We start from the raw sequence: 12,386 nt of genomic DNA, 5'->3' as shown, positions 1-12,386 counted from the left end.
CCAATTTATATTCATAAAGTAAAACGAAAAAAAAAAAAAAAGCTTCCTATTTGATTTTCAGTTAGATCTGATTTAAAACTGAATTTTATCTCGAAACAAAACTTGGAATAGAAAGGAATGAAGAATTTTACAAAATAAAGTTCATTCTGACGTTAAATGATGTTTTTAAATAGACATGTTCATCAAAATAAAAATTAATAGTGTAATGTATTAAATTCACGTCATAAAAAATGTAAGTACATATTAAATTTTGAATTATTTGTGTAGCCATGATGACAGGGGAACATATAACAGTGAAAAAAACTACCAACGACCTTGAAAGAGAGAATCTTTGAAAATTTGAAGGCATATTCTTTTTCCATCTCATGAAAATTTGGAGTGATTTCAGAGCATACACTGATAAAGTCACTATCGAAAACATTACAACTGGTAGAAGGTTTTGTAGTTGGACTTTACTTCTATTATAGTCTTGTCCAAAGTTATAGAGAGAGAGAGAGAGAAAAAAAAGAGTTTTTCACAACTCTCTCTCCTTTTTTATTTTTTGATGTACTTGTCTCCTTTTTCTATATAATGACACTCTGCACCGCTCTGGATCTGTGACTCTCTCACTTCTCTCACTCTATCCTTCATTGGTTTTTCTCTCATCACCGTCATCTTCTTCTTCCTCTTATCCAATTGGCCCTCAACACTGGTACTACATTAGATCCCAATGATTGGTTCATCATGGTTGTCATAAAAAAGTTGCAATTATTTTCCCTTTAATTCTCTACCTGCTGTGGTTATAAGCACTTGTTTTCCTTCTACTTTGTGTTCCAACCACGAAGTCTTCATTGTGAATGTCTCGACTTTAGATTTTGTCTTGATTTTCAACTTGATTGTGTGTTTTGGATCTTTTGGTGTGACCCTTTTGATGTTGGCAGGTGGGGGGGCATTTGAAAGGTTGTAATGGCTAACAGGAACTTAGAAAAGATGGCTTCAATTGATGCTCAGCTTCGGCTGTTGGTTCCAGCCAAAGTGAGTGAGGATGATAAACTGGTTGAGTATGATGCTTTGCTCTTGGATCGGTTCCTTGATATTCTTCAGGATTTACATGGAGAGGATCTGAAGGAAACGGTGAGATTTTCAGTTTTTGCTAATTTGAAGCCTTTGGAAATTCTTTTGGCCTTGTTGTGGGGTTCAAAATTGGATTGATGGCTCACCCTTTAGTCTCATGTGTCTCAATTTTGTTGTGAAAGTTCATGTGATTAGATTGGTGGGAAAAAGCATGGAACTCTACACGTGGTTAAGGATTTTGGGTACTGGGTTGTGTCCATTGGTTTGGGAAGTGTTAAGGAATCTTGAGGGGTTATATCCTTTGGTTATGCTAGAGTTGACTTTTGGTTTTTGGTTGAAATTCCAACTGCTCCCTTCAAATTGGGCTGTTGACTCTTTGGTTTCAATTTTGTGAATCAACTATTTTAATTGGTAAAACTAAAACTAGAGCCATAAGGTTAGGTGTCATTTCAATTTCAACCTCTGTTTATTTTAAATACTTTGACTCTGTGTGTATCTTACCTGTAAGGAGAAAAAACATGACCCTTAGTCTCTTGTTGCTTGGGAATGGATCTTATGACTTTATCACGGCACGAGATCCTAATCCATCAATAAAATATAATATATTTTTATTATAAAGTTGATGTTTAAAATAATAAAACAGTGAGATCATGACACTTGAAAATGTCAAGCTTTTTATTTTTTCTTTTTCACCAAAGAGAATCCATTCCCCTTGGTGCTTGAAGATTCAGCAGTAGATAGATACAAAATTTATGAAAAGAAATGAGCAATAAGAACTATAAATGACTTAACTTCAGTTTGGATACATGCTAGAAGTACTTTTGAGAACTTCTTTACTGAAAATTTCTTTTAGTTTTAGTAGAGAAACTTTGAAAAATACTTATAAACTAGTATCTAATTAAGCTCTTAATCTTTTGGTCTTCTGATTCATTTTAAGTAGGCCTTGACTTCTATATAACAGGTCGTACATGCCCTTGAAATTTTCTCCTTGAAATTATGAACTAGAAAACTGTTTTATAGTGATGCTTAATTTGTTCTTGCACAGGTTCAAGAGGTGTATGAGCTTTCTGCTGAATATGAAGGGAAGCATGACCCAAAGAAACTGGAGGAACTTGGAAATCTGATAACTAGTTTGGATGCTGGAGATTCCATTGTTGTTGCCAAGTCCTTTTCCCACATGCTTAACTTGGCCAACTTAGCTGAAGAGGTCCAAATTGCTCACCGCAGAAGGAACAAGTTGAAGAAAGGAGATTTTGCTGATGAGAACAATGCCACAACTGAATCAGACATTGAAGAAACTCTCAAGAGACTTGTGGTGGATTTGAAGAAGTCTCCTCAGGAAGTTTTTGATGCACTGAAAAACCAGACCGTTGATCTGGTTCTTACTGCTCATCCTACTCAATCAGTCCGAAGATCTTTGCTTCAAAAGCATGGAAGGTTTGTATTGTGTTGATTTTTTTTTCCTTTTTTGTTTTTTGATGAATAGATTTACTGAAGTGAAGAAATTTAAATTTTCATGTGTTCCTCTGTTTTGCAGGGTAAGAAATTGTTTAACTCAGTTGTATGCCAAAGACATCACTCCTGATGATAAGCAGGAACTTGATGAGGCTCTACAGAGGGAGGTGAATATCAAAACTCCAAGGACTCTGTTTAATATCAAATTCTTTTTTGTGTTCATAACAAAAGCTATAACCAGTTTGTTTTTTTTTTGGCAAAGATTAGTCATCAGTGAAACTGATGAATACTTCGTACCAATAACATGATTATCAAAAATAACAAAAGAAGCCGTATATTAAATTGAATGTGAAGAAAAATGTGGACTTAAATTATACAAGATCACCATAGATCTGTGTACAACTATTACCATTTTTGTCCTGAATGGAGTTAGTAAGTTATTCCAAGGTCTATACACCTTTCTTGGTGTCAGCTACACTTTTAAACATAGAAATAGAAATTTCACACAACTGATAATTTGTATGCTATTTGATCCACTCAAAACCACAGAATAATGAGGAAAGTTATTTACTCCTTAATGTAACTAGAGGTGTTGCATGTTCATGATCGATTAAGAACATGATTGTCTTTCCTAGTTTTTTCTGCTAGCTGCCAGTACCTTACTTTATTGCCTCTCCCAAAATGCATATATAAAAAATGACACCCTTAATGCTCATAAAAACTTTCCTTTCTATATACATTCAAGCAAAGTGAAGGATATATTTACTGTATACACATCATACTAATATATATTATAAAAACTAAATGTAGATATTGGTAACTTCATCGTCAAATTTGTCAAGTGAAGTTCTAGTAGTGAAAATCATAGATGAATTTGGTTATTCCATTTTCTCATTTGGCTTCCCTTAATAGAGCAAACAAAATTGCACCTTTAAAACGTTTAATGCTTAAATTATGACCTAGAAATCAGAATCTTCATTGGTATGGAGTACTTATTCTCCTTATTTCCCAAATAGCACATGGAGGGAGAGTTTTTGACTTTTTGTTTGCTACCTTACATGAAGACTTTTCTACAAGTGAGAACAACAGCAACAAAAACAATAATAATAATTAAAAAAAAGAAGAAGAAATTTCCTCATTGAATCTGTTATTAAGAATATTTTGACTGCCATGAAGTTATTTTTACCATAATTAAGGATAAGGCTCAAGTCAATGGTATTTTTTTTTAAAACTATTTAATTATTTTTACTTGTGTTCATGTAGGTCCAAGCTGCATTTCGTACTGATGAAATCAGGAGGACCCCTCCAACCCCACAAGATGAGATGAGAGCAGGGATGAGCTACTTCCATGAAACAATTTGGAAGGGTGTACCCACATTTCTGCGTCGTGTTGATACAGCTTTGAAGAATATAGGGATTAATGAACGTGTCCCTTATAATGCTCCTCTCATTCAATTTTCTTCTTGGATGGGTGGAGATCGTGATGGTATGATTCTCATATTTGACCAATAATATTTCTCAGTACAAAATAATGTAACCCCACTATGATTTCTAATTAACAACAACAAAGCCTAAATCCGTTGGGTCATTAAGTAAGGTCAGCTACATAGATCACACGATGTTATTGAACTAGTTAACGGCTAAGGTTTTAGTCATAATATTTAACATGATTTGTAATAAAAAAAGAATTTAGTTATTAATTTCTCAGCCAGTATACTTAAGAAACTCGTTGTTATGTCCTTAAAATAAAATGGAAGCATCTTCTAATTATCTTCAAAATACTACAGCATAGTCCTATAAGATTTTAAAACAAAATAGTTGTTCAATGAAAAACAAGGGGTGTTTCTGAAGCTTAAAATTATAAATACTGCTAATTTGTCTTATGAAGTTAGCTAGGTTATTTCAATTAGTAACTAATTTTGTCATGATTCTATTAAGTTTCTCTGAAGGTGCTCATGTGTGCCTAATTATGTTCAATGTGATGCAGGCAATCCAAGAGTTACTCCTGAAGTGACCAGAGATGTTTGCTTATTGGCTAGAATGATGGCTGCTAATTTGTACTATTCCCAGATAGAGGATCTTATGTTTGAAGTAATTAATAGTTCTACAAATCTTATAAATGATCATTGTTGTTGGTTTATTACCCTGACACTGATTTCCCATGTTGTTTCTGTAGCTGTCAATGTGGCGCTGCAATGATGAGCTACGTGTCCGTGCAGATGAACTTAACAGATCTTCCAAAAAAGATGCAGTTGCAAAACACTACATAGGTGTTTACCAAAATCTTTCTTTAAATTCAGTGAATAAGTATTAAGTAATGTACTTTATTTAGTAAAAACATCCAAAAGTATGGTATCTAACTTGAGGTTGGTTCATTAGCTCACTTTTGTGATACTCTACTGAATTTATGACACAGAATTTTGGAAAACCATTCCTCCAAATGAGCCATATCGTGTGTTACTGGGTGAGGTAAGGGACAGGCTTTACCAGACTCGTGAGCGCTCGCGCCATTTGCTAGCTCATGGCCACTCTGACATTCCAGAGGAAGAAACTTTCACCAATGTTGAGGAGGTACATTCTTTGTTTCACTATCTGTCTTTTACAAATACTACAAATCATCAATGTCATGCAAATATTGCCTCCATTTTTTTTATGTAGTTTGTGAAAAGCTCTCAAGAACAGGATAGCTGTTAATACAGTTTTGTTTTCTCAAATATTTTTGTTAACACTGTTGAATTATGAATCAATATTTATACACTACAACTTTTATTTGTAAACTTGTTCTTCAATTTAGTTGCTTGTGACTAAGTAGAGAACAGACAGAAAAAGGACATGTGAAAACTTCAACTCCATTATATGTCAGTTTTTTGGCTGAGAGATACTATTGGCTCAAAAATCTTTCTCGTTTATGTAAATATACCAATTTTCACTCTTTAGTCTCTACATAATTTTTTGTTCATGATCCTCGTAACATCCAAACCTTACATCTTTGTCCTTTCTGGCAGTTTCTGTTACAAAAACGCTTATATGGCTGACAAAGTTCATCTGTCATCGGAACTCTGTTAGCCATGTTAACGATTTTGTTGTAGAAACAAATGTAAAGGACATAAGTAGAAAGTTTGAACATTACAAAGATCACAAGAGGAATGCTAATGACATTCTCTCTAGTACTATTGACTGAATTTTATTTTGAAATCATAAACTTTGCTAGGTTAGAGAGTGTTACTAGCATTACAGCAGGGACCAAAAAGACCTTTTAAATTACTACTGTTATATATCATTCTGTGGAAAATATCAGATATCTTTATCTTACTGATGCTAATGAAAGTGAAAATGTTGTCCAGTTCTTGGAACCACTTGAACTGTGTTACAGATCACTCTGTGCTTGTGGCGATCGCGCAATTGCCGATGGAAGCCTTCTTGATTTCTTGAGGCAAGTCTCCACTTTTGGACTCTCCCTAGTGAGGCTTGACATAAGGCAAGAGTCAGACCGCCACACTGACGTCTTAGATGCCATCACCAAGCATTTGGAAATAGGCTCATACCAGGAATGGTCTGAGGAAAAACGACAACAATGGCTTTTATCTGAGTTGAGTGGCAAACGACCCCTATTTGGCCCTGACCTTCCCCAAACAGAAGAAATCAGAGACGTTTTGGACACATTTCATGTCATAGCAGAACTTCCAGCAGACAACTTTGGAGCATACATCATCTCAATGGCAACTGCACCATCTGATGTGCTAGCAGTTGAGCTTCTGCAGCGGGAATGCCATGTCAAGCATCCCTTAAGAGTTGTTCCATTGTTTGAGAAGCTAGCTGATCTAGAAGCAGCGCCGGCGGCGCTGGCACGGTTGTTCTCAGTAGACTGGTACAGAAACAGGATCAATGGGAAGCAGGAAGTGATGATTGGCTACTCTGATTCAGGAAAAGATGCCGGAAGGTTTTCGGCAGCGTGGCAGCTGTATAAGGCTCAGGAGGAGCTCATAAAGGTGGCTAAGGAGTATGGTGTGAAGCTGACAATGTTCCATGGTCGTGGAGGGACTGTTGGAAGAGGAGGTGGTCCAACTCACCTTGCTATTCTGTCTCAGCCTCCAGATACAATTCATGGATCACTGCGTGTGACTGTGCAAGGTGAAGTTATTGAGCAATCTTTTGGAGAGCAGCACTTATGTTTCAGAACGCTGCAAAGGTACACTGCTGCTACTCTAGAACATGGAATGCACCCTCCAATTTCTCCTAAACCAGAATGGAGGGCTTTGATGGATGAGATGGCTGTCATTGCCACTGAGGAGTACCGGTCCATTGTGTTCAAAGAACCACGTTTTGTTGAGTATTTCCGCCTGGTGAGGTTCCTATAACTTATTCTGGTCTAAATATGTTTTTAGTTCTTAAAATTATGATGAGTTTGGTTTTAGTTCATGTAAAATATTATTGTTGATTTGGTCCTCATAAGTTTAACTTTTTCTAAAATGATTTCTGTCATCATTTTTATTGATGACTTGACATGCATCTAGATTTGCCACATCAGTGGCTACTCTGCGATGGCATGTGATGTGGCATGTCTAGAAACATGTTATATTGATCTTTAAAACTTCAAAACTTTAAATTTATAAAGACTAACAATAGCAAAAAATTTCCTGGGATTAAATAACATGACTTAATTGCACTTTTTTCATCTATGTTAGTTGACTTAATTACAAATGCTGACGTGGCATAATGTGTCATATAGATGGTGAACATGCTAAATTAGTAATCAATTAACAAGGTGAAAAAATGTACAAAATTTTGAAAGTTGAGTGATAATGTGCAATTTCAAAAATTAGGTGACAAAATTTGTAAAATCATGAAATGGGAATGACAAAAAATGCAATTAACCCCAAATATGTTGAATTACTTATTTTTCTTTCAACTTTCTCCCTATTAAGAAGTGGACTTGATCCATATACTAAGATGATTTATTTTACAGACATGATTTACAATATAATATTATGGTGTCATTTGATTCATGTAGTGGATTCCACCTAGTGAAAAAAGACATGGTTGTTGTAGGAAAACTTGCATTTGAATTTAACAATGACTGTCAACCTTGGAAAATGCAGGCTACACCTGAGTTGGAGTATGGAAGGATGAACATCGGAAGTAGACCAGCAAAGAGGAGACCAAGTGGAGGTATTGAGACACTGCGTGCTATACCTTGGATCTTTGCATGGACACAAACAAGGTTCCATCTTCCAGTGTGGCTAGGCTTTGGTGCAGCTTTTAAACATGTTATTGAGAAGGATGTTAGGAACATTCATATGCTGCAAGAGATGTACAATCAATGGCCTTTCTTTAGGGTCACTCTTGATTTAGTGGAAATGGTGTTTGCCAAAGGAGACCCAGGGATAGCTGCTCTGTATGATAGGCTCCTTGTTTCAAAGGATCTGTGGCCATTTGCGGAGCAATTGAGGACCAAGTATGAAGAAACTAAGGAACTCCTCCTTCAGGTAAAGCTACTTTTACCATGTAACACTTTATTTAGGATAAAGAATAATGATATATGTACAACAAAATTGTATACCAACTTGTGAAACATCATTTTTATGTTTATCAATCCCTTTTCATCACTTCATTCATTATAGAGAGAGATATTTATTAATGGAGAGAGATAGACATAAAAATGTTTGTACAAATATCATTACTCTAAGGCAAATACCATTCACATACGTAAACTTAGTTCAGATTAGGCTTGATATCCCTCTTTTGGTCACCTTTGCAAAAAATCCCTTCAATTAATAAATGTGCAAAACTTACATACATTACCATATATTGTTAGTAGTATCTTTTTAATGAAAATTAGAGTTTCACCTTGATCATTTGTATAATAAATATTTTTATCAAAATATTATTGCGGTTATATAAGTGAAACTCAAATTTTAATTAAAAAATAATATCAACATGTAAAACTACATTTAAGCTTTATTCATAATAAATTAGGTGAGGTTTGGATTAGTGGAAAAGATACATTGTATTATATTAAAATTGGTTTTAGTTTTAATACTTTAGAAACGATGATTTTATAGTTCTATCAGTCTTTTAATTGATGAATTCAGTTCCTTACCCTAGTATCTTAAGTTCCATAAAGAGACGAAATTCAGCTATAACTAAAGCCATTATTTTAAAGTATAAGGAATAAAATCAATTTCAACCAAAAATTAAGAGACCTAGACCACATTTACCCATATTATTATATAAAATAGAATGAGGGTATCATGCATAATTCAATCTTAAGTTTAGGAAGGATTTCTAATATTACTTTTCTTTGAAGGACAGAATTTAGATATAATTCTTTAGATATAGTTGATACGATTCTTCAATTAAAATTGAAGTTTAACTTCGGTTATAATATACATAAATGTATATTATTAAAGTATACTATACATTAAATGTAAATATATATTATTGAAGTAAAATTTCAATTCTAATTGGAGAACACTGACCATATCTAAGTATGTAATACTTCTTAATTCTTTCTTAAATATCGAACTATATGTCTATATCCTAAGAATGAGAAACCGATTAATATCATCACACAAGCTGATTTTCATTTTTCTGTATTGTAGGTGGCTGCCCACAGGGATCTTCTTGAAGGAGATCCATACCTGAAGCAAAGACTCCGTTTGCGTGATTCATACATCACAACCCTAAACGTGTGCCAAGCTTACACCTTGAAAAGAATCCGTGATCCAAACTACAACGTGAAGCTGCGTCCTCACATCTCCAAAGAGTCCATAGAGATAAGTAAGCCTGCTGATGAACTCATAACACTCAACCCCACAAGTGAATACGCCCCTGGCTTGGAAGACACCCTCATTCTCACCATGAAGGGTATTGCTGCTGGCTTGCAAAACACTGGCTAAGTTTGATCCAGTTTCTGACTCATCTTTTGTTCCACTTTTGTTGTGCTTTTCCTTGTCGGAAATAACGAGTTTAGTTCCATGCAACGTAAGGCTGTTTTTTTCTCCCTTCTATCCCATGTTTACTACTAAGAGCTATAGCTGATTGTTATATATGTTCCAACACGAAATTATGCTGAGTACTACTAGTTGCTAAACTTATTTGTATCCAAAAATAAACAAAAAAAAATTAAATAAAAGAACTTATTTGTATCACTTATTTCTAGTAACATTTTGGTACATTAATTAATTGCATGTTTCATGTCACATCACGTCAATTGGATCCACGTTTAAGACAAGTTAACATTCGTTGCTTTCCCATATTTTGTTACTTTTAACGTAATTTTTAATGTTAACATGTAAATAAGACGTAGAAGTAGACATGCACTAATGTTTTAACTTCTACACAATAGGGTGCTTAAGATGGCAAATTATATGTATTGTGTGTCATTAGGGAGAAAAAGTCCACCCGGACATCTAATTATGTAAGGTAAAATTTAGTGCAATGAATATTTTAACATGGTTGAGAACATCACGAGGTATAAGTTTGTCATATCTGGTAAAAGAGAATAAAAAAAAAATTATTGAAATTTTAATTTGTAAGTGCAATAAAATTAACCTTCTCATCTTCATATCTTCGTATATAGAAATCAAACTTTTTCATGGTAATCAATATTTATATTATTATATAAAGGTGATATTATTTTCAATAACTATTTTTGTATTCTATTTTAATATGGATCATTTTAAACTTTATTTATTTGATATAAGTCTAAAAAAACCACCATCTCTTATATCAACCCGTCTTTTTTCTTTATTATTATTTTATTCACTACTCATAAGTAACCATTCATTTTTATTTTATTTTAAAATTACTCTTAAATAATTGTTTATAATTTTTTTTATCATTTTAATATATTTTAACTCATTTTTAATGGATCTTACTTGTAGCATACCTTGTTAAATTTAAGAACTTATTTTTTTTTCTTTGCCATATGAGTGTGACTAATACTAGTCAGCTTATTATATTAAAATGATAAAAAAAATTGATAATTACTCCTTTTAATTTTATCCAAACTACTCTTTCATTATTTGAAGTTTTCTTTTGAGTTTTATGATTCATGAAAGAAGATTTGACACACATTGAAACTAGTTGAAGAGAAATATCAACCATCTCTAAGCTAGTTTCATCATATTTGGTATCATAAGTTTTGGTTATTCCATGAAGGTTTCTTCTACACTTTTTCGTGTTGTCTCGTATTTCTTACATGTCTTGAGTTGTGTTTGTTGTATAGATCTAAATTTTTGTATGATATATGATAGATATAAAATGTCTTGAAAAAATTTTGGTTCAAAAAATTTTAGTACTAGTTTCTATGAATCAAATCTTTGTGTATTACCTTAGGATTCTTGTTTTATAATCTTTCTTTTATTTTTTGATGTGTATATATGGTGTACAAAGCATGAGTACGATTTGTGTGATTTATGTGTCAATTTTATTTTAAAATATATGCAAATGCTTATGTATAGATGTCATGTATAGTCCTTATTTTGTCATCACTTCTTTCGGTCTTTTTTCTTTTTAAATCTTGCAAAATACATGCTATACATGCCTAGACCAAATTGATTAATGTACTTTTAGTTTATAAACTTTGAGTTCTTGCATGTTATTAGATCATTAAAATGTTCTATAGTAGAGTTAGTTTCAATATGTCTTGTAGTTTTCATTATTTCTTATTTCCTTGAAATTTTTGTGATTCAAATTGATTTAAAACTTTGGTAAAGCATTAAAAATTCCTGAGGCTACAGTAACATTACATTTGAACTCTCTCATTGAAGTTCAAAAAATTTGAAATCAAAGGCCTAAGTGAAAACAATAGTATAGTCAAATTTTTACCAATTTTTTGGAATCCTTTTGAATTTTCTCTCCTTCTAATTATTTTTTTTTTGCAATTTTGTATTCTTATTTTTGGAATATTTTATGTCATAGATACAGTACCTAGAACAAAAAGAAAGTAGTCACAAAATAACTCCAAAAGAAAGAAAAACAAAAGTGTACAAAATGAAAAAGAAAATATAAAAGAAATTACAAGAAAAAGAGAAAAATATTTTTGATATAAAAAAATATAAGTGGATCATTTTGTGAAAAAATATTTAAAAAATATTTGTCACATTTCATTTCATATAAATTTGTAATTAATTTTAAAGTGGATTTAAGTCTTTATTGCTTTTGTAATTCAATTCTACAATCAATCCTAAGACTATTCCTTTTGATGTTCTAGCTTCTAATTAAATTGTGCTTTAAGTTTTTTTTGTCTATGCTCTTGTTACTCTTTTGTTTTGTCATATTTAATTCTCTTAGACTTTATCTTATTTTAATTGTGCTTTTATAGCTTGTCTTCTAAACTTTTCTCTAGTGTTGTTTTAGTGTTCAAATTCTTGTGAAGGTAAACAAGATTCTTGTCACAAGGTAGCCTCTTGAAATGTTGTTGAAAGCCTAGGAGGTTTGACTCCTTAGGGGAAGCTTTTTTTTTTTTTTTGAAGAGCATGAAGACCAAACACCTTGAGAGGAGAGAAAACACTAGAAGATTCTTACACTAATGAGTTTGTTCATTGTGTAGGAGGAGACTTGAAGATTTTGAAGAATTGTTGCTTTATGTTGTTTTCAATTTTTAGTTTTTAATTTTTAATTTTGTCTTGTAAAAGTCTTTTGTTTGAAAGTGATTTTGAGTTCTAAGTGCATACTCAAAACTTCTAATTTGTTTGTATTTTTGTTTTGCAAATTCGTTAGTGTTTGTGAAAGTGTGTTAGGAGACTCACAATTGTCCATCCAAACTTTCATATAGGAACATGTTTAGTTTCCATCTTTACTTTCTTTATCATTTTCTTTAATTTTCTTGTCAAATGTTAGAGTGTTTAAGAGGCTCCAAAGACTCCTTACAA

The 12,386-nt window shown here is 32.7% G+C and overlaps 1 protein-coding gene across 3 annotated transcripts; it reads left to right on the top strand.

Moving 5' to 3' along the window:
- The first annotated feature begins 492 nt into the window (after nucleotides 1-492).
- Nucleotides 493-9,659, top strand: LOC109805576 (phosphoenolpyruvate carboxylase, housekeeping isozyme). Of its 3 annotated transcripts, none has more exons than XM_020367716.3 (11): nucleotides 493-691; nucleotides 921-1,113; nucleotides 2,099-2,490; nucleotides 2,591-2,675; nucleotides 3,772-3,994; nucleotides 4,496-4,599; nucleotides 4,685-4,778; nucleotides 4,925-5,079; nucleotides 5,853-6,851; nucleotides 7,608-7,994; nucleotides 9,111-9,659. In XM_020367716.3, the coding sequence occupies exons 2-11, from the start codon at nucleotides 946-948 to the stop codon at nucleotides 9,405-9,407; spliced, it is 2,904 nt and encodes a 967-aa protein (XP_020223305.1). In that variant the 5' UTR covers nucleotides 493-691; nucleotides 921-945; the 3' UTR covers nucleotides 9,408-9,659. The 3 variants fall into 3 exon arrangements, with proteins under 3 accessions (XP_020223305.1, XP_082918951.1, XP_082918950.1); XM_083062825.1 differs by lacking the exon at nucleotides 493-691 and adding an exon at nucleotides 719-832; XM_083062824.1 differs by lacking the exon at nucleotides 493-691 and adding an exon at nucleotides 724-838.
- Nucleotides 9,660-12,386: the final 2,727 nt, after the last annotated feature.

The sequence above is a fragment of the Cajanus cajan genome, chromosome 8 (genome assembly GCF_000230855.2).
Source record: "Cajanus cajan strain Asha chromosome 8, NIPB_CcT2T_4, whole genome shotgun sequence".
NCBI lineage: Eukaryota > Viridiplantae > Streptophyta > Magnoliopsida > Fabales > Fabaceae > Cajanus > Cajanus cajan.
This window is presented reverse-complemented; position numbering and strand designations above follow the sequence as displayed.

What these genes read in the sequence shown, in the direction of transcription:
- LOC109805576 (XM_020367716.3), top strand. Translation starts at nt 946, where the DNA reads ATGGCTAACAGGAACTTAGAAAAGATGGCTTCAATTGATGCTCAGCTT. An exon ending in TTGCTTCAAAAGCATGGAAG is followed by an intron (nt 2,491 to 2,590) that starts GTTTGTATTGTG and finishes TCTGTTTTGCAG; the next exon opens with GGTAAGAAATTGTTTAACTC. An exon ending in ATGAGGCTCTACAGAGGGAG is followed by an intron (nt 2,676 to 3,771) that starts GTGAATATCAAA and finishes GTGTTCATGTAG; the next exon opens with GTCCAAGCTGCATTTCGTAC.